Genomic DNA, 18,084 nt, shown 5'->3' with positions numbered 1-18,084 from the left:
CAGCATTGAATTACCTTGTTGCTCTTTTATTTTGTGTCCTTTTGACGAGTTTATATGAGGATAGAGAACGTCATTCAGCAATAATTCAATGCTGGTTAAACCTCATGTTTTGCTTAGCACAAAGAAATGCTCCTTAGAATCCTGGCTTTGGCTTGAAATGATGCAGAGTGAAAAAGGGAAAAGGAAGTCATGAGGGAACAGCAAAACAGAGAAAGAGAGGGGGAAAGGGACAGAGTCACCTGAGGGTCGAGATGGTTGCCCTGACACTTTCTGCAGGGCTGAGGAATCCGTCACTCAAATGCGGTCCTGCAGCAGAGTGACTGCACACAGCCGTTTCCTGTCCTCATTCCATCCATTTCCACACCTTTTCCCACTGCGGCTGATCGGGAGAGATTGGATGTGGCCAGCAGATGCCAAACACGCTCAGTGTCCTGCTCAGGGGCAGAGAGTGAAGACATGCAACACACCAATCCAGAGACAGAAAGCGCAACAAAGACTGGAGTAGAACCGGTGGTCCTGTGCTGTCATGGCAGCAGTAACATTACTGTACCATTATTATTATAATTTGGCACATCTCAGGAAAGATAGCAAGTAAATAAATAAAACAAATAATTCTCGGTGGATGGAAACCCAGAAAGGCTTCCTCAGTTCAACGTAATAAGGCTTCAATGGAACTTTTAGTTGTTTGATTGAAGATTTTTTGATGTTTCATTGGCAGCTTTAGAGTGGATATATGTCAATAGACAATTATTATTATTTTTTCTGAGTAAATAACTTAAAAAGGAAAACCAGCAACAGTGATACACGTGGGATAAATATGAGTGAGTTAATTAAAAGATCAATAAATACATTTTAAAATAGCAAAAACAGTCAAAGCAAAACAAAGAAAAAGGGGGAAAAGAACAGAGAAGAAAATTAGTAAATTAGACTTAGTCAAGTATTTTAGTGTGTAACCCCGTATTTCTTGCTGCACAAATTATTTATCTGAATAATATGCACTGACTTCATTTTAAACTCACGTCATTTTCACGAGCTCAGTCCACTCAAACACGCAGGAGAAATTAGTTTGAACCCGAAAATATGACGCTCACGTGAGAATGAAACAGGAAAGCATTTATTATCGATAGCCTCACGTGTTTTTTTTTTAAATGTGTGGAGCTCTCCATGGTGCTTCCGTCTTCACACTGAGAAAACTCATTGGGGGAAAAAGTGAGTACATTTTTATTTAAATATGATAAATAAATAAATAAATAAGTATTCTGAATTCCACAGCATATAAAACAAAGAGGCAAAATGCGCTCCTTTAAAAAATTTTTTTTTAAAAACCCTCAAAGACAGTGTACCTGATCATTGATATTTTTATCGCTTATGTTTATTATTAGTTGCAATTTCCTTTTAGGATAAAAAAAATACGAGACTGAATTAAATGTTGTTGTTTTTTTTATTCTTTTAACGTTTAACTTGTCGCAGAAAAATGTTAGAAAATATTGACCTCCTTGTTGAGTTAATAACCGTGAAGTTCGCTAAAAATGTCTAACCATATTCAGCCATGCAGGCGAGTCAAGGTATCATGTCTTTAAGCGTGCTCTTTGCCTTTATATTTGTTTGTCTCACATTGCCAGCTTGCAGAGACAAACCCGCCGAAGTGGGTCACTAACCTTCATCCTGGGAGAAAAAATGCGTTTTTGCTCGGGGCGAGGGAAAGAGCTCCTCAGATTCACCGAGAAGGGCAAAAGTTGCGACTTTCTTTGAAGCCGGTGATTCTCTGTCACTTCGGCGCATATGCTTTGGGTAGCTAAATCCCAATTAGGGTCGGCTGACACGCTGCTCTATTCACGGGCGACCCTGCCTGCATACATTTGCCTAGGAATGAACTCCTCAAATAGATCTGCTGCTAAATGCGCCGGACAGCAGAGAAAATCGGCCTGAGTGACACTTTCTTTCTGAGGCGGTCGAGTGAGAAAAGGTATGAATTTATAAGGTACACCGAAACATATCAATTCACGGAACTTCACGCGCCTTTGTCCGCGTCTTCTCACGCGAGACAAAGTGAGTTGAAGTCAGGGAAAAGTGGCCTTCCAAAAAAAAAACAAAAAAAAAACTTTGTTGAGACTTTGAATACCAAAACGCTGCAGCCCACTTTTGAGTAGGGATTTTTTTGAATGCAATCACGCATGAACAGCGCTGAATCGGATGCCATTTATTCGGCTCCTCTCTAATGCGATTTTGAATATTAGTCTGGGTTAAAATCCCAATCATGTCATCTGGTGGGAGTCCCATACAAGCACAATTACTATTCAAACGCGTCTCAAATGTCCCACCCGCATCAAGGCAGCTGGTCTGCCCACGGTGCAGCTTGCATCTTTCCCCAGGTTTCTCAGAGTGTGAAACACCTTATAGATGAACAGGGGAGGGTGTTTCTGCAAAAGCAAAGAAAAGCACGGAGAAGATGGACGGTCTGCTCTGAGAGCAGGCACGAATCTGAAAGGAATAATAATGATTGTTTTGCTGGGTGGGATTCGGAGGGGCCAGAGAGCCATACGCGCGAGGATTTCAGTTTTCTTTCTTTCGTCTTCTCCTTTTTTTTCTTGAATCAAAATTTAAGTGTGACCGACTGAATGCGAGAGGTGGGCTACACAAGATGTGCTGGCTTACACGCGGAGAAATAAATGGATTTAGAGGAAAACAAAGTCATTTCTAAAACGTGGGAATCTGTGAGAAATAGGCCACATTGCTAAGTGGGACAATGATTGGGCTCTCTCCCCCCTCCCTCCCCTGAATAGACCCAAAGAAAGTTTATGGGTCGACATAAAAAATGTGTTTTCTTCTGCACTCAGAGGGGTCTTCAATGGTTAGGCCATTGAAACCAGTCCAGGAGAGGTGGTGGTGAACCCTTGGCACCCCTGAAGTATAGTCAGGGCGCATGAATGGAGATCCCTGGTGGGGCATTGCTCTCCGTATTTACCGCGTTGCTTTGCAGACAGGTTGTTCCTCTATATTCATGGGTCATTAATGGCCAACCAGTTAAATCAGAGAGAGCCCCACCGTTTAGACAGTTTTAATCCAAAAAAGGCTGGCAAGAGGCAGGCAGAGAGGGCCATAAAAAAGAAGAAAAAACCCGACTCCCACCTCTTCCGAGCACCAATTCTTCTCAGGTCGTTATTTAAGTTTATTAAAGAGAAGAAGAGTTCATTAAAAAGAAAGAGCACTCGCAGAATCCGCAATAGTTTCTGAATAAAGATCCAACTATGTAATTAATGTTTTTCTTAAAAAAAAAATAGAAAAAAAAGAATAGGAGGAGGCACAATAAGGCCGCTCCAGCCATTTAATTTCATTTAATTTTCCATCCCATTTGCCTCCAACACTGCCGTCACTCTGACACCGAGCCTTTTGACCACTCTTCAGGGCTTCAGAGCGCACAGCGGAGCGGGGATTCACCCCGGCGACTTTTTCCGCTAACAGAAAGGCAACGTCTTCCCCTCTTTTTTCTTCGTTTTCTTTCCTCCTTTCATTCACCCCACCTCCTCCTCAGAGAATAATTAATTTCACTGTGGAGAAGTGCGGGCCTTTAAAGCAAAGCAGGGGTGGATGGGAACCAGTCGCAAATGGCGAGGCGTTAATAAATAACTCCCCCGCACAGCCGGGCGCAAAAACATTGACGAGATTGTTCGCGTGTAGTTCAGGACTGTGGAGGAGCGCAGGGAGGTGGGGGCGAAGGGGGAAAATAGTACCTGAAATAGTTTATTTTCATTTTGTGTGAAATAGTTTATTTTCATTTTGTGGAGAGATAACTAGCGGAAATGCACTAATGAAGTGCTTTTATTTCATTTTATTTTTTAAATTTATTATTTATTTATTTGTTTTTGGGTTTTTTTGGGGGGGGGGGTCTCTTTATTTATCACCATCTTTTTGGTTCTAATGTCGCATACCCACAGTCTTTCCTCACTCTAATCCCCTTCCAAGATAGTTTTAGTACCACATGTTTTACATTAATTGTGCGTGTGTGTGTAAGAGAGAGACACAGGGAGACGTGCACAGTGGACAGGTCAGAGGTCAACTTGTTCATGGTCTGAACTGATCACCCAGTTGTTGTTTTTTCAGTTCAGACTCATAGACAGCATCAAAAAGCATCCGTATCTTTAAACAACCTGCTGCGCGGAGCCTCATTGTGAATGTGATTCTAAGGTACACAGACACTGTGTTCGCCAAACAAGTGGGTTTTGGTGGGCATCACGTAAGAGCTACAGATCCAAGAAAAATGTTGTTAGAAATAACAGTTTTGGAAAGAATATGGAAAGAATAATTAAAATATATTAACATCCATTCTCAAATGACTTAACATCGCAAAAAAAAGAAAAAAAAAGAAGAAGTACACTGTATAGCCAGACCTGCCTGTGTGAGCTCATGCAAAGTTTTGGAGATACATGGCTTTCATAGGGCAGCGATGTTACCATGGTTATTTGACTTTATTTATTTATTTATTTTAATCAATCAATTAATCATTCAATCAACCAACAGGTTCAATTACTATGTCAGTCCAGCCACAGGAAGCAGCCAGTAGAATCACCTTGAATCCAGCGTTTCTATTTCTAGCCTTTTTAATAAGAGAGACAGACTGAGCATATTTTTTTCTTTTTGTCATAATAATAAAAATATTAATAACAACGACAATATATTTTTTGAGAATATATTTCTTTGTTAAAAGAAACAGCCTTTTGTACAAACGATTTTCATGTTTACATTATACTTCATAATATCATATATATCATCATATATATATATATCTATATATCTATATATCTATATATCTATATCTATCTATATTATCTATATTATATATATATATATATTATATATTATATCTATATATATTTATATATATATATTATATATATATATATATTATATTATCATCTATTATTATATATCTGTAGTGCCATTTTGGGAGCATTTCAAGTTGCTATGAAGGTATAAATAAAGGTATAAATAAATATATTCTGCAATAATTCTATTATCTTCGTGTCCCTGAGCAACCAAAAAGAAAAAAAAAATCATCTGTTGTATCTTGAGCCAAGAGAGCCACAAACAAACAAAGTGTGAGCGTCGTGAAGATGATGATGATGGTTGTTTCTTTCTCTCTCCTCCTGCTGGTGGTTCTCTCTTTTCAGTACCTGCCTGATCTCAACCCGGCACACGCCGAGAGTCAATAGAAGTTAACAAGTCCTCTAAACTTTCCTGCGCCTTTTGTTAATCTAAGGACACAAAGGCGGAGGCAGAATAAAGCCCTTTGAAGTATGCAAAGCCTAAAGAATGCCAGCCAAGTAGATTTAAAGTAGCCACTGATTTCCAAAAACCTGCCTTGAAAGGGAAGAATGGAAAAGGGTGAGGATTTATGGAGAAATTATACAGTGGATTTGTCAGTTAAAATATCGGAACTGTCTGGAGGACAAAGCCACATGCTGAGGATTAATGGCCGCTCTGGACCTTTGATTCTGCACCCTCTTTTCTCTGGCCTTGACAAATTGGATTTCGGGGATGGGAAGGTCGCCTGGCCCTTTGTGTCTCTTGACCGTTTTGGAGCAATTCATTATACAGCGGGGTGAGGGAAAGTCTCCATGTGACCAGGCCGGCCCGTTTACTCTCTCCACACAGCTGCTGGGTGAGCCCAACTCTCTCACACTCACTTCCACACAGTCACCGCTGCTGCTACAAACTCAGGACCGCTCCCACCCCCCACCACCACGTCCTCCTCCTTCTCTCCCTCCTACCTTACAGCACAGCATCACCTCTTTGCTACAGTCCCCCCAATCTGAAACACCCTCACACACTTGCATCCCCAGATACAGGAGTGGGTGGGTGGGTGCGTGGCTGGGGGTAGGGTGGGGGGTAAACTTACTCTGCTCCATCACTAGAAAAGCCGGAGAGCATAACGCCACCGCGTCACTTTGAGGGCGGACATCGGCCTGTCCTCATCATCTCCTCTCGCTTCATCCCCCTTCCCTGCGCGCTCTCCATACTTCCGTCTCCATCAGTCTTCATGGTTCTGATCTCACCCCACGCCATGCAAGCCACCCGGGCGTCCACCACCGTCAGTGTGTTTGCGGACTGCAGCATCCCGGCCGGGCTCCGGATTGGACCGGTACCGGGCATCTTCAAACTCGGGAAGTACGTGTCGGACCGCAAGGAAGTAGGGCCCAAGAAAAAGGTAAGTTTAGAGCATTAAAAGAAGAAACGTGGAATAATTGTCTCTTTCTGGAAAGTTCTTGTTTTTACTTTGCATTTTCGAGTTTTTTTTGGTTATATATATATTTTCTGTTAATAAAGGTTTTATTTTTAAATTAATTTGAAAGATATAAAGATTGATTTATTTTTGTAAGCTTGCCTTTATTCAAAATCATTTTCGTTATTCCAAGTTTGTATCGGAACTGCTTTATTCTTTCGCTGATATAATATACATTAAAGCATTTTACTATATTTATATAGTATATTTTACACGTGATTAGAATTATGTATATTATCTTATGTTTTTAAACATAAGTAGCTCCAGCAACACTAGAAATTAGATGTATATTTTTTTTAAACTTGCTCTGTCAAACTCCATCGGGCCTTGAGTTAGGCTTTTAATTGGTTTGGCCTGTCAAGTTGGAAATAATTGAGTTCCATTAGCGGCTGACTTGTCAGTCTGTGCTTCTACTTAACCGGCCTAATGGGCGACCCGGGTCTGCTGTGTGGGATTTCAACCCCTCAGCCGCCTCACATTTCTCTGCCTGGCGGGCCTGTTATTCCGATGAGCCGTTTAATTTTAATCTAATCCGGCCACAGAAAGATGCCACTGAGAACATCCTAAAACAAATCAGCAAAAATAAAGGAAAATAAAATTAATTTAAAAAAACATAAATAAACAACTAGATTGAAACAGTGAAACATGAATTAGTCCCACGTTATCAGCAATTAATTATTTAAATTAAGTGAAGCTTGGGGGTTAAATGATGCCCATTCAAAGACCAGCATTTTTGCACTTTTTAAGTACTTCGGACTGGAAGTATGGGGAGGGAGGGGGGAGGCGAAACCAATATATCTGCCCTTTTTTTTTTTTTTTACACGCGCAGTAGTGAAGACTTTGCGGCTCTGTGAGCATCTTTAACTGAACTGCGCCATGTTATTGTTGAAGCTGTCATCGGGGGTGATTGATGTGTCTAAATGCGTGGCCCCGGGCTGCCGGCGATCATCAGGTGCAATCTCTGTGTCAAATGTCACGCTTCCATCTTTAATGTCCTTGAACAGTTTAGAAACGCTCTGACACTCCTCAAATTCGTTTCCCATATCAACTCAATTAGGCCCGTGTGTCATCCTCTTTAATGAATTATCAGCAGAGCGGAAAAAGACGCATTAAGCGCGTTTTAAGGAATATTATTAGTGGCCGCTGAACCCTTCAGGTAGCTAGACTTGGAAGACAGTCGTTTGTGGCAATTTCGTTTTTTGTAATGTGAAAAAAGACCAAAATAGCAAAACTGCATTTTTTTTAAAGAAAGCAGCGAACTTTCTTTTAAAAATGTTCCTTTTTCTCATGGTCAAAAATGGCCCTCACTGCTCACGTTTGTCTTCATCGTGTTTCTCTTTTTTCCCCTGGCTCAGATCCGCTTGGTAAGGGGGGAGTTCGTAGATGAGTCAGGATGTCCCGTCCCGGACTGGATCGGATTAATCCGCGCCGCCAGGAACAGCCAAGAGCAGAACCTGGAGGCTTTGTCGGACCTGCCTGGCGGACAGGTGAATATTTTAAGCCCGTGACATCACAGTTAACGGCCTCGTGAAGTTTCTCATGAGCAAATTCCTTGCCCCTCTATATGGACTCTTAAGTTAACACTGCTTTTGTTTTTTCTTGAGATTTTCTACCGCGTGCTGAGAGAAATCCCCGCAGGAGAGGAGCTTAGTGTGTGGTACTCCAACGCTCTGGCCCAGTGGTACGACATCCCCACCACGGCCACTCCCACGCACGACGAGAAAGGTAAACGAGTCTGCAGAGAGTGGTGCTGCTAATGTGGACAGTTGAACGATTTTTAATCCAACAACAATAATAACAATATCATAAAAAATCGGTGACTTTTTTTTCCTTCTAAGGACGCGTGTGTCGTTTTCACGTGAACACTACCTTCTGTGGCCATGGCCTCCGATTTACAGATCTGACACATCGACATGTTGAGGGTTTTTATCACCGTGCAGTTAAATGACTGCCAATACCCCATAATGTGACTGCTTTATCGCTCAGAGATGAAAATCAATTGGATGTTTTTTTCTTCCCTGCAGGCGGATTATTTATTCATTTGCAATGTATTCTTCATGTCGCGCGTTAAATAAAATATCGTGGTTAAGAAATCAAGTGAAGAATAATATAGCCTACTGGAATAAAAACATTCGTGAAGGGAGAGAAAACTGCACTTTTAGCTGTATTTTGGGTGGTGTTTAATTATTAAAAACTAGTTCTTGTGGGCGGATGAAGACGAAACAGTGGATAACAGGTCATCAACGCAAATCATTTTTTGGAGTAAAATGCTAGGATGAAATGATTCGATTTGCTAAGATTAAAATACAGAAGACAAGAGGATTTCAGTTTTGTGAAAGATAATTTCTCGATGGGTTAAGATTTTTCATCAGCCCGTCTTTGAATTTATAATCAATTTGTGCGGGCCAAATTGGTGCAAAGTAGGCGTTTGCGCGTCGGGGATTAAACACTTAATCTTGGTTAAAAAAAAAAAGCTCAGAAGAATTTAATCGGTTTAAAAAAGATTATCCACCGATACTTCATTGGAAATTCCATCAACAGGCGATTATTTTATCTTGCACATTTAATTTCGAGCTGGAAGGGCCTCTTGAATACTTCCCAAAAGCACAGCGGCGAAGCTTTAAATGATATCAAACTTGATTCAAGATGTTTTTTAAAGCTCTTACTCTGCCACAAAGTAGTTGCGGTTCTTGAAACACAGAATAAAAAAGCAATTAAAAGCAGAAACTGACGCGCCTCGGCGACCATGGAGAAAGAAGAGGCTGGTGATTCAGTCGCGAGACTGGAGGTTAACAAATGTCATCGCGCCATTAATATTCATGTATTCAAAAGCAAATAAATTCAAAAACAAGTGCTTCACGGTAAATTAGGTGGGTGCGTTAAGGTATTGTGGGCTAATGAATGCTAACTTTTATGTGGGGTGTATATTGCCCTGATTCTCCGGCCCAACACACCGTGTGCGCTCCTGGACATACGCTCTCCTCCATTATGAGGCGTCAACAGATGGGCCGCCGCCATTGTTTCCGGGGACTTGCGATTTCAAGCAACAGCTGCTGTCACTTCCACGGGAAAGAGCACAGAGAGGAAAAATCCCGCATTCAATGCGTCGTTTTCTGAGCGCCAGATTGGGCTGGGCGTTTGCCCTTTTGATGGTGATCATAAACAATGGCCCGTATGAGGATTACAAAATCATTACATCTATATTAGGCCTAACCTCAGAGTGCTGGACTGGGGGTCATCATGATGGCTCCATGTGTCTATTACCATTTGGCACCAGATCTTAGAAACCGGATCATATCCATTAGGCTTGAATTGAAATTTCAGGTGATGTGTAGCAGTGACTGATAAAAATATGTCAGAGTAAATGGGATATTTAAATAGGTTTTAATGTTATAGGGTTTTTTTTGCGATAATGTAGTTGGGAATGGGAAACGTGTATTTTCTGATTTTTCAGTCCTTTCAGCCCAAGCTTATGTTTGTTTGACTTTGTGTGTGTGTGTGTGTGTGTGTGGTTACATGTACAGTTGTTTTGTTTTGTTTTTTGTTTTTTTTTACAAGTTACAGTGGCTGTTATTGCCATTTTACGCACGGGATCTAACGCTCCACATTAATGTCTCTGTTGTTGTCGTATGTGTTGTCTCTGTAGGTGAGGAGCGTTATATCTGCTGGTACTGTTGGAGGATATTCAAATACCCGAACACACTCAAGGCTCACGTTCACTTCCACTGCGCACTGAGCAACGGGCGAGGGTTTGTGAGCAGCGAACAGGCCAGGGGCACAGAGACCTTCAGCAGGTCACCAAAATCTGGAGACATTCCCAACAACTCCGCCTCACCGAGGAGCGCTCACAGTAACTCCTCCATCACAGACTCGGGTCGGCGGGCGGTGTCCTCGTCCCCGTTTTTGAACAAAACGGGACTGTCAAAGAAAAGCAGCTCCGAGGAGCAGGACAGGGCCCTCGACATGAGCGTTACTTCAGGCAGAAACCAGGGGCATCTCCTCAGCCTGGGCGCCACCACTTCAATGCTAAGCAGCATGGGCTTCCATCCTGGTGTGCGCTCAGCCTTTAAGCCAACTGGTGTCTCAAAAGTCCCGGGAGCGGAGAGCTCCAGAGAGGAGGCCAACGGAAAGCTGAGCTCTATGGGATTCAGCAAACTCATTGGGAACATGAAACCAATCCGCAACGTGGGCGAGGGTCTAAACGCAGGAGGGAACCACCCTCCCAAGTGCCCACCTGCAATGATGGACTCCACATCTCCGATGGTGCCGTGCACAAACGCAATCCGAGGTTTCCCGCTGCTGCCTCACATGGAGGAGACCTCAGCTTTCAAGCACGTAGAAAGTCGTTTCCACTCCGGCCTGTCCCCGTCCCGTTACCCACAAATGCCCCCTGGTCTCCATTTTGAAAGACTCTCCCTCCCTCACTTCGACGGTGTCAAGACTTACGGTGGAGACTGTAACATCCCCCTGATGCCCTTCACTGTCTACAACGGGGAGCTTTTATACAGCTCCCCCTACTATCCGCTGAAATTCCACTTCAGCAACCTCCTCAAGTACCCAGAATCCATGTCATACTTTGGTGCACCCTCGCTGAGCCACGACCTGGGGTCGATCACGAACATTGACCGGGAGATCGCCATGCACACACAACAGCTGTCAGAGATCGCAGCAGAGAAGAACCGGACACGGCTGGATTCCATCCCCGCTGGAAGCACGAGCAACACCACTTCTGGCAAGCCTAAAAAGGGACATCTGTGTCTTTACTGCGGCAAGCTGTACTCCAGGAAATACGGCCTGAAAATCCACATGAGGACTCACACAGGCTACAAGCCGCTCAAGTGCAAGGTGTGCTTCAGGCCCTTCGGAGATCCCAGCAACCTGAACAAACACATCCGACTCCACGCTGAGGGAAACACGCCCTACAGGTGTGACTTCTGCGGAAAGGTGCTGGTGCGGAGGCGGGACCTGGAGAGGCACGTCAAGTCCAGACACCCCGGACAGACCGTCAAGAAACTGGAGGACAAACCGGGCGGTCTGTTCGAGGAAGCCGAGCAAAAGAGCGACAATGACAGCGACGTGGACGTGTGCTTCACCGATGACCAGAGCGACCAGGAGTCGAGCAAAAACAACGACTGAGATGGTTTTCACGGCCACATAAAGACTGGCATTGTCTTTAAATATTGTACACAGCAACACGTGTCATTTAGTCTTGTATGAAGTCTTGCATTTTTATATTTTAGATGCCTGGAAGGCTCGCGAACTACAAACATGAAGAAAACATGTTTCTGGCCTCGAGATAAACGTCACAATCCACAGCCTAGCTGTTAATCTCAGTAATAAGTGGGGAGCTAGGCTTAGTATTCAGTTTTCTCACGTTTCCCGGCTGCTTCGGACCCCTAAAAACCCTTTAAGAAAAACAAAAAACAAATAAAGAAAAAAAGAAAAAGATGATCGTTGCGTTTTTTGCCATGCAAACCAAACCACAACAAAAGTGAAAAACAAACGAGGAAGCTTTCGAATTTTATTTCAATCCTCGCTCTTTTCCACATTCCTTTTGATGCCGACGAAAACACATCTGCCAGCGATTCAAAAAATAAATAAATAAAAATATTCACATTTCAGCAAAACCGTGAAGGCAGCAGCGCAAAACAAGCAAACCTCAGTCACACAAGAAAAACAAAAGCTCACAAGATTGAATATGACGCTAAAACACATCTCCTTGATTTGGTTTGCAGTGTAAAACTATCTCTTGTAAAATCCCCCACATCCCCCGACTCGCCAATTAATTTCATGTTTGGAACTGGTTCTTAACTAAAGGCCCACCAGAGGAGGGGTTAGCGTTACATTCACTAACACGGGATGTAGACACATGATCATTGTTGTATTTCCCCTCCCTCGGACTGTCAGCTGCACTTTAACAAACAAGCAAACAAAAAAACAGCAATGGGCATTTCATCTCCAGGACACGGCTGCTTAATTAGCTGCTGATTATTGATTTGAATATTGTATCTATAGCCTCACCCGCACCCTCCTCCTCCTTCCCACTCACTCACTCACTCACTCACTCACTCACTCACTCACTCACACACACCGGCGCCTCGCGCACTGTTCTTAAACTTGCACTTTCTTGCCGAGGCGCGCGCCTCTCGCTGAGGCACCCGATAGCGTCCAGTTTATTTAAGGAATCACGTCTAGACAAAGAGTATGTATTGAGTGCAGTTATAGCCTATGTAAAGAAGTTGTAAAGTATGATATTTCAAATTTCAGTGGAGAAGTGATGTATACGTTCGTTTCAAAGTGATCTTGTCCACGACGGACAATGTTTTACTCCTGTCATTGAGTCGGTTATTTTTAAATAAATTTAATTTAATTTTTTTTCTTAAACAAGCTGTGTGTGTGTGTTATAATCATCTGCTACTTCAAACATAAAACTTCAGCTAATACACGGTAATAAATACATTTTTATTTATTAATCTATTTTATTGTATTTACTCAGATTTTGGAGGCGTTCAAAGTGGGCGTAAATTCCTCTGCGCAGTGAGTCGCCCCTATATTGCCCTTAAAACAAGCAGAATATATGTGACAATAAAGCAGGATTTATTTTTAAAATATACATAAATAAAAAAAATTAAAAAAAAAGAACCAAACGAAAAAAAAAAGCCAACCAAACTCAAACGGGGAAAACCCGCCTCCCAAAAGGACTTGTTTAAAGACGTCTCCTGCGTGGTGGAAGACAGTAGGCCCGCGTCTTTGTAAGCTAAGGTATGTTAGAAATATTTACAATTAAAATAGCAAAAAAGCGGACCCCTGTATTTGTCACACTTTTACATATTGTATTAGCAGATCGTTAAAGCGGTTGCATTCATGCGTCAGCAGCATTTTATTCTCTTTGCTGCATTAAAGAAGGCATTTTGTTTCTGTATATGCGCCACAATAAAGACATTTTCTAAAGTAGCTGTCGTCTAATGAAATGGTTTATAACCGTACAATATTTAAGTGAAAATAAAATCGAGTGAAATTAATTAAACATAAAAAAACCCCAAAATTGAATAAATTGGAGGATTTTTTTTCGCGAAAATTAAACGAAAGCCAAAGGTCTGCTCCGGCCCACGACTGCATAGAGTGATTGAAGGTTTCATCCCGTGTGGATGCTCTGGACGGAGGCAAGCTTTTTTTGTTGTTTGTTTTTTTCCTGCTAGCAGGGCGGACATTGCTACACCCCTTTGTTCTGCACACAGTCCCCCTCGGTTAAGGAGCGACAGTGTCCAGTATAACAGCAATCACAATCAGAAATTCAGTAATACATAAAATCCGTTTGTTGTGGCTTTCTTTTATAAATCACGGTATTTAAAAATGCGTCATGAGCTACGTGTTAATTTACCAACTTCCTCCTGCTAATTTTAAATGAGCACTGTTGATTGGAGTGCATCCCATCATTTTGAAATTAAAGCATGGCCCGGAAGGTTGCAGTGGGGTTGAAACCCGTTCCAGATCACATCCCGGGTACACCCTGAACAAGTTGCCAATCCGTCACAGGCATAACACAGAGCGACAACCACACACTTCCACATTCACACCTGTGGAAGTGTGAACCCAACACTGTTTGTCTTAGCACACAGCACACAGGAAAACTCCAAGCAAATGTCATTAAAGAATGACTATTATTAATTAATAAAGAGTCTCTAAACGAAAACATGTTTCAACAGTAAGACAGTAAGAAAATAATGAGGACAATAAAAAATGATTCCAGGCTGCGTTGTGTCCTGTTTACAACATATGAGAACAACGTAATCTCAGCTCAGTGTGGGTACAGTTTAAAAGTTTAAAAGGTTTGGCTTGGACATGATGTTAAGGTGCAGTTAATATGCTACTTGATGTTTCCTAATACTTACACAGATTTCATTTTATTTTTTTAAAGGTGCTGAACCGCATCAGCTGGCTCCATTGCATGTCTGCTTGGAGCTGATTGAGCTCCTCACTTTATCTCCTAAGGAAAGCCGCGCCACCTTCATTTACTTTGCTTTTATGCATGCTCTCATTCGTTTGGTCACTATCACAGGTGAGGGCAGGAAGGTAGATCGACCAGTAAAATCAAACTCTCAGCTTCACGCTCAGCTCTCGCTTCACCACAATAGACCTGTAAAACATCTGCATAGCCTGCTGCAGATGCCGCACCAATCCGTCAGTCAATCTCCTGTTCTTTTGTTCCCTCACACATGAATAAAACCCCGGGATCGAAGTGCAGTACAAGGAGAAATGTCAGAAATGCGATATGAATTAGCAGAATTAGCAGTTTATGAATTAGCAGTTCAAAAAAGTGAAGTTCCACGAAAAGCAAGAGTAATTACAAGAACTATTTTTTCATTAATAAAGTTGCTCCTTGCAAACAGCGAAGAAAGCGGTTACCTTATTTTTGCATGCAGCAGAGCTCAGTCTGCCTGTAAATGATTTAATGTTCCTTTACAAACCTCACAGCGTGTAGTAAACACGAGAGAAAGGAAATGAGGCATTTCAGCTTCACAAGCAACCAGGTTTCCTGTCCATCTGCTACCTGCTGATGGACAGTAAATTTGAAGGTTATGTGAAGTGCTCTGAGCTCTGCGCAAAAACGTTTGTTAACATAAGGCAATGGCAAGAAAAAAAGAAGCAGCCAAGAAAAATATCTGAATATTATAACTTTAGAGTCATTTTTCTGCTTATCTGTCCTTCTACCAGGCAAGTACTTCGCTGTCCAATCAAGAGTCTCTAACCCCTAAGATATTGAGCATTACTGAGAATACTGACTGTAATTACTGGATGTTAAAATGCAATCCCTGAAAATGTAATGCTATTCCCACTGAATGCAGGAACGCATGTGCACAAATCATCAGAAGTCTTGCACCAGATCGCTGCCATTTAAAGACAATCCTCAAAGCAAACCAAACACACTCTTCTTTCCCCAACATCTCTGACCACTTTTGCCTCTTTTGTGGCAAAAGTGCTCTTTGAGAAAGAAATTGACCCGCCTGGCACTACACAATGACAATTTACTGCTGTGTAACGGGTTGGAAAGAAATATGACATGCTTGTGCTCCATATCAGCGAGTACTATTCCAATCCAAGCACCATGTGTTATGCTTTAATGGATATGAGTGAAAGCTGTGACTCTTTCCATCCACCTAATAACTGCCCAAAGTGGAGCAGTGCTAGGCTTCTGGAGAGTTTTCCATTAGTGAGGTGAAATGGATGGTGGGGTTGAGTGTGAGTCAGGCCTCCGTGACAGTAAAGGTACAAATGAACAACAAAGAGAAGCTTTTGATTTGTGCTTGATCTTGGTTCACCTGCTGGTCACGAGCCCTGGATAGTGGCGGAAAGAATTCTATTGCACATACAAGAGATACAATTAGATTTTTTTTCCAAGGGGGAAGGTGACTCGCTGCTCTTGTAATCCTAGTGATTGCATACCAAAGCTCCCTTGGCTGCAGTGTATTATCTTTAAAATAAAGACACAGCGTTGTGCTGCTGATTTTATTTTGGATGCAGTTACGTTCCTTGGGACTTGCATAGTTTAAGACAAGAAGAACAACGGGGCAGCGTGAGGCACATGAAACTCTCAGCAGAATGTATACTGAACATGTAATCTCATTATATTTAGCCACAAATGCACACCATGATTTGACCTCCAGGAATTAATGTAATTAAAAATAAACTCAGCAGGGCTGCAGCTTCTGGAGGGATCACATGGAGCCGATCTGTCCCCTTTATGTGTCTGCTCACTTGTGCTCACTGTACCCTGTATTATTGTCCCTCCTCCGTTTAAGCCCACAATACTCAGGGCTCATTGCTGTGGGCCCCTGCATAAGTCTGGATCTGATCCAGACACTGTTTGCAATCCACCCCCCACCCCACTCTCTCAAACCCCGCTTGCTCATCCCCTCCCACCAGCGTTTTCAATCAATTAGTGCCGTTCATTAGTGGGAACACTGGGGAGGGAAAAAAAAAAGAGTTTGACTGGGGGGTTTGACTCCCAGCCTAGAATTTGATCCAAAACTCGCCTTCATTGGGAAGCTGACCACCACTCCAGACAGACTTGTTTCCAGGCTACAGCTAAGCCTCTTCTAGAGGCTTGGTGCAGGTATCCTCGATCACAGGAATCCTTTTTTTAAAATTTTTTTTTTATTTTGTGCTTTTTCCAATTTTATAGTACATGCAAACAAAAAACACGAAAAAAAAGAACACAAAAGAAACAAACCAAAAAAAATAAAGGACACCCAATCTGTGGAAGAGGGGAAAAGGGGGAAAAAACAAAACAAAACAAACAAAAAAAAACAACAATGAGGAGAGGTCCCTGCCCTATGGGGCTGAGTGAGTCTTATAGGCTATCCATTTTGTCCACTGTTTTTGGTGTTTATCAGATTTCAGTCTCAAAGTGTAGGTCATTTTCTCCATTATATATATGTCCTCGATTACATCAGTCCATTCTTCCAATTTTAGGAATCCTTTTTAAACTGCTTACCTCTGCCGACAACCATGTTGTTGATCTAAACTTCTAAACATGCAGTTTTGTGCATTAATAAGTTACACATGCAATTTTATACTCATGGATTTAAAAGTGATCTAAATATCTTTAATCATTTCAAATGGAAGTGCATTGTTTTTTTTTTTTGCACCCTCTCATTGCAAAAGGCTGAATATAAAGCAATGCAAAACTCAGCACCGGTTATCATCCATAACACAAACAGAACGTTCTTGGCAAGTGTACAGAAAAAAAAAAGAGTATGATTACAACAAGGACACAAAGACTGTGTCTATCCATCGCTTTCATAAGAGAAATAAAAGTGATGTTGGACTGGATATATTTATTAAGTAGGGACTGGAATGGATAGTTGAATGAAATCTCTAGCTGCACTGCTTGGAGGAGATCTTCAATTATAAGTTTGAGGGTCTATTTCTCACCTGTTTTTGGATTTTCAAAATAAACGCAGCGTTTAAATGCTTTAAAAAGCATCAGTGATAACAAATTTGAAACAGCTTAAAGTTCCGTGCCTTTATCTTTGCTTTTCCCTTACAGGAATGACTGAATTAATTTCACTTTTATTCAACAGCTTCTGACAATCGAAGGCCAGAGAATTGTTAATACAGTGTGATTGCAAATACCAGGATGAAGGCTATCTAAAATTGACCATCCACCCTGGCAACTAACAGGCCTGTCAGGAGTTTGCATAGACATTTAAGACTGCTAGTTTAAAGGAAGTTAAAAACACAATGAACTGAACACCAGATAATTATGAAGAATAAACAGTTGCTGAGATATCTGCTGAAGTTTAGCATGCTATCGTGCTAGCATCATCTCATATCCTTGCATGAAAAAAAAACATTTGTAAGACACAAGCGCTGCCCAGAGGTCATACTTCTGTTTTCCACAGTCCATGATCGTGCCCTCTTTCCAGTCATGTTAAAGGACGTTACTGAACTGAAGAGTAGGTTGGCTATTAGCTGGTTAATAGTTTATGCTGTAGCACTGTCAAAGTTGGAGTCAATAAGAAACTACAGGGCACTCTTTTAGCATGAGGTTACAGAGCTACACTAGAAGTAACAAACAAACAGTCAAACATCTGTTGTTACTTGTAGTAAAAAAAAGTCAAACGTACTAAAATAAAGTCTTTAACGCCTTAAGAACTAAAAGATCACACCATTTTAATCAAGAGCTAGACGTTTTCTTGAAAGAACAATGCACACGATGTTTAGATATGCCACTACTGGGCCCTATGGACAGCAGTGTCTGTCAGTCAGACCGCCACAGTCTTTAATGTGAATTATCTCAG

The 18,084-nt window shown here is 41.9% G+C and overlaps 1 protein-coding gene across 1 annotated transcript; it reads left to right on the top strand.

Moving 5' to 3' along the window:
• The first annotated feature begins 5,699 nt into the window (after positions 1-5,699).
• Positions 5,700-12,909, top strand: prdm13 (PR domain containing 13). The gene is made up of 4 exons (XM_005924288.3): positions 5,700-6,205; positions 7,636-7,767; positions 7,885-8,005; positions 9,927-12,909. The coding sequence occupies exons 1-4, from the start codon at positions 6,038-6,040 to the stop codon at positions 11,414-11,416; spliced, it is 1,911 nt and encodes a 636-aa protein (XP_005924350.1). The 5' UTR covers positions 5,700-6,037; the 3' UTR covers positions 11,417-12,909.
• The last annotated feature ends 5,175 nt before the right edge of the window (positions 12,910-18,084 follow it).

This window comes from Haplochromis burtoni, unplaced genomic scaffold, assembly GCF_018398535.1.
Source record: "Haplochromis burtoni strain Fernald_Lab_line unplaced genomic scaffold, NCSU_Asbu1 Contig_76, whole genome shotgun sequence".
Lineage (NCBI taxonomy): Eukaryota > Metazoa > Chordata > Actinopteri > Cichliformes > Cichlidae > Haplochromis > Haplochromis burtoni.
This window is presented reverse-complemented; position numbering and strand designations above follow the sequence as displayed.

Coding starts and splice junctions, on each gene's coding strand:
- prdm13 (XM_005924288.3), top strand. CDS start 6,038: ATGGTTCTGATCTCACCCCACGCCATGCAAGCCACCCGGGCGTCCACC. Junction 6,206..7,635: donor AAGTAGGGCCCAAGAAAAAG/GTAAGTTTAGAG, acceptor CCCCTGGCTCAG/ATCCGCTTGGTAAGGGGGGA. Junction 7,768..7,884: donor CGGACCTGCCTGGCGGACAG/GTGAATATTTTA, acceptor TTTTTTCTTGAG/ATTTTCTACCGCGTGCTGAG.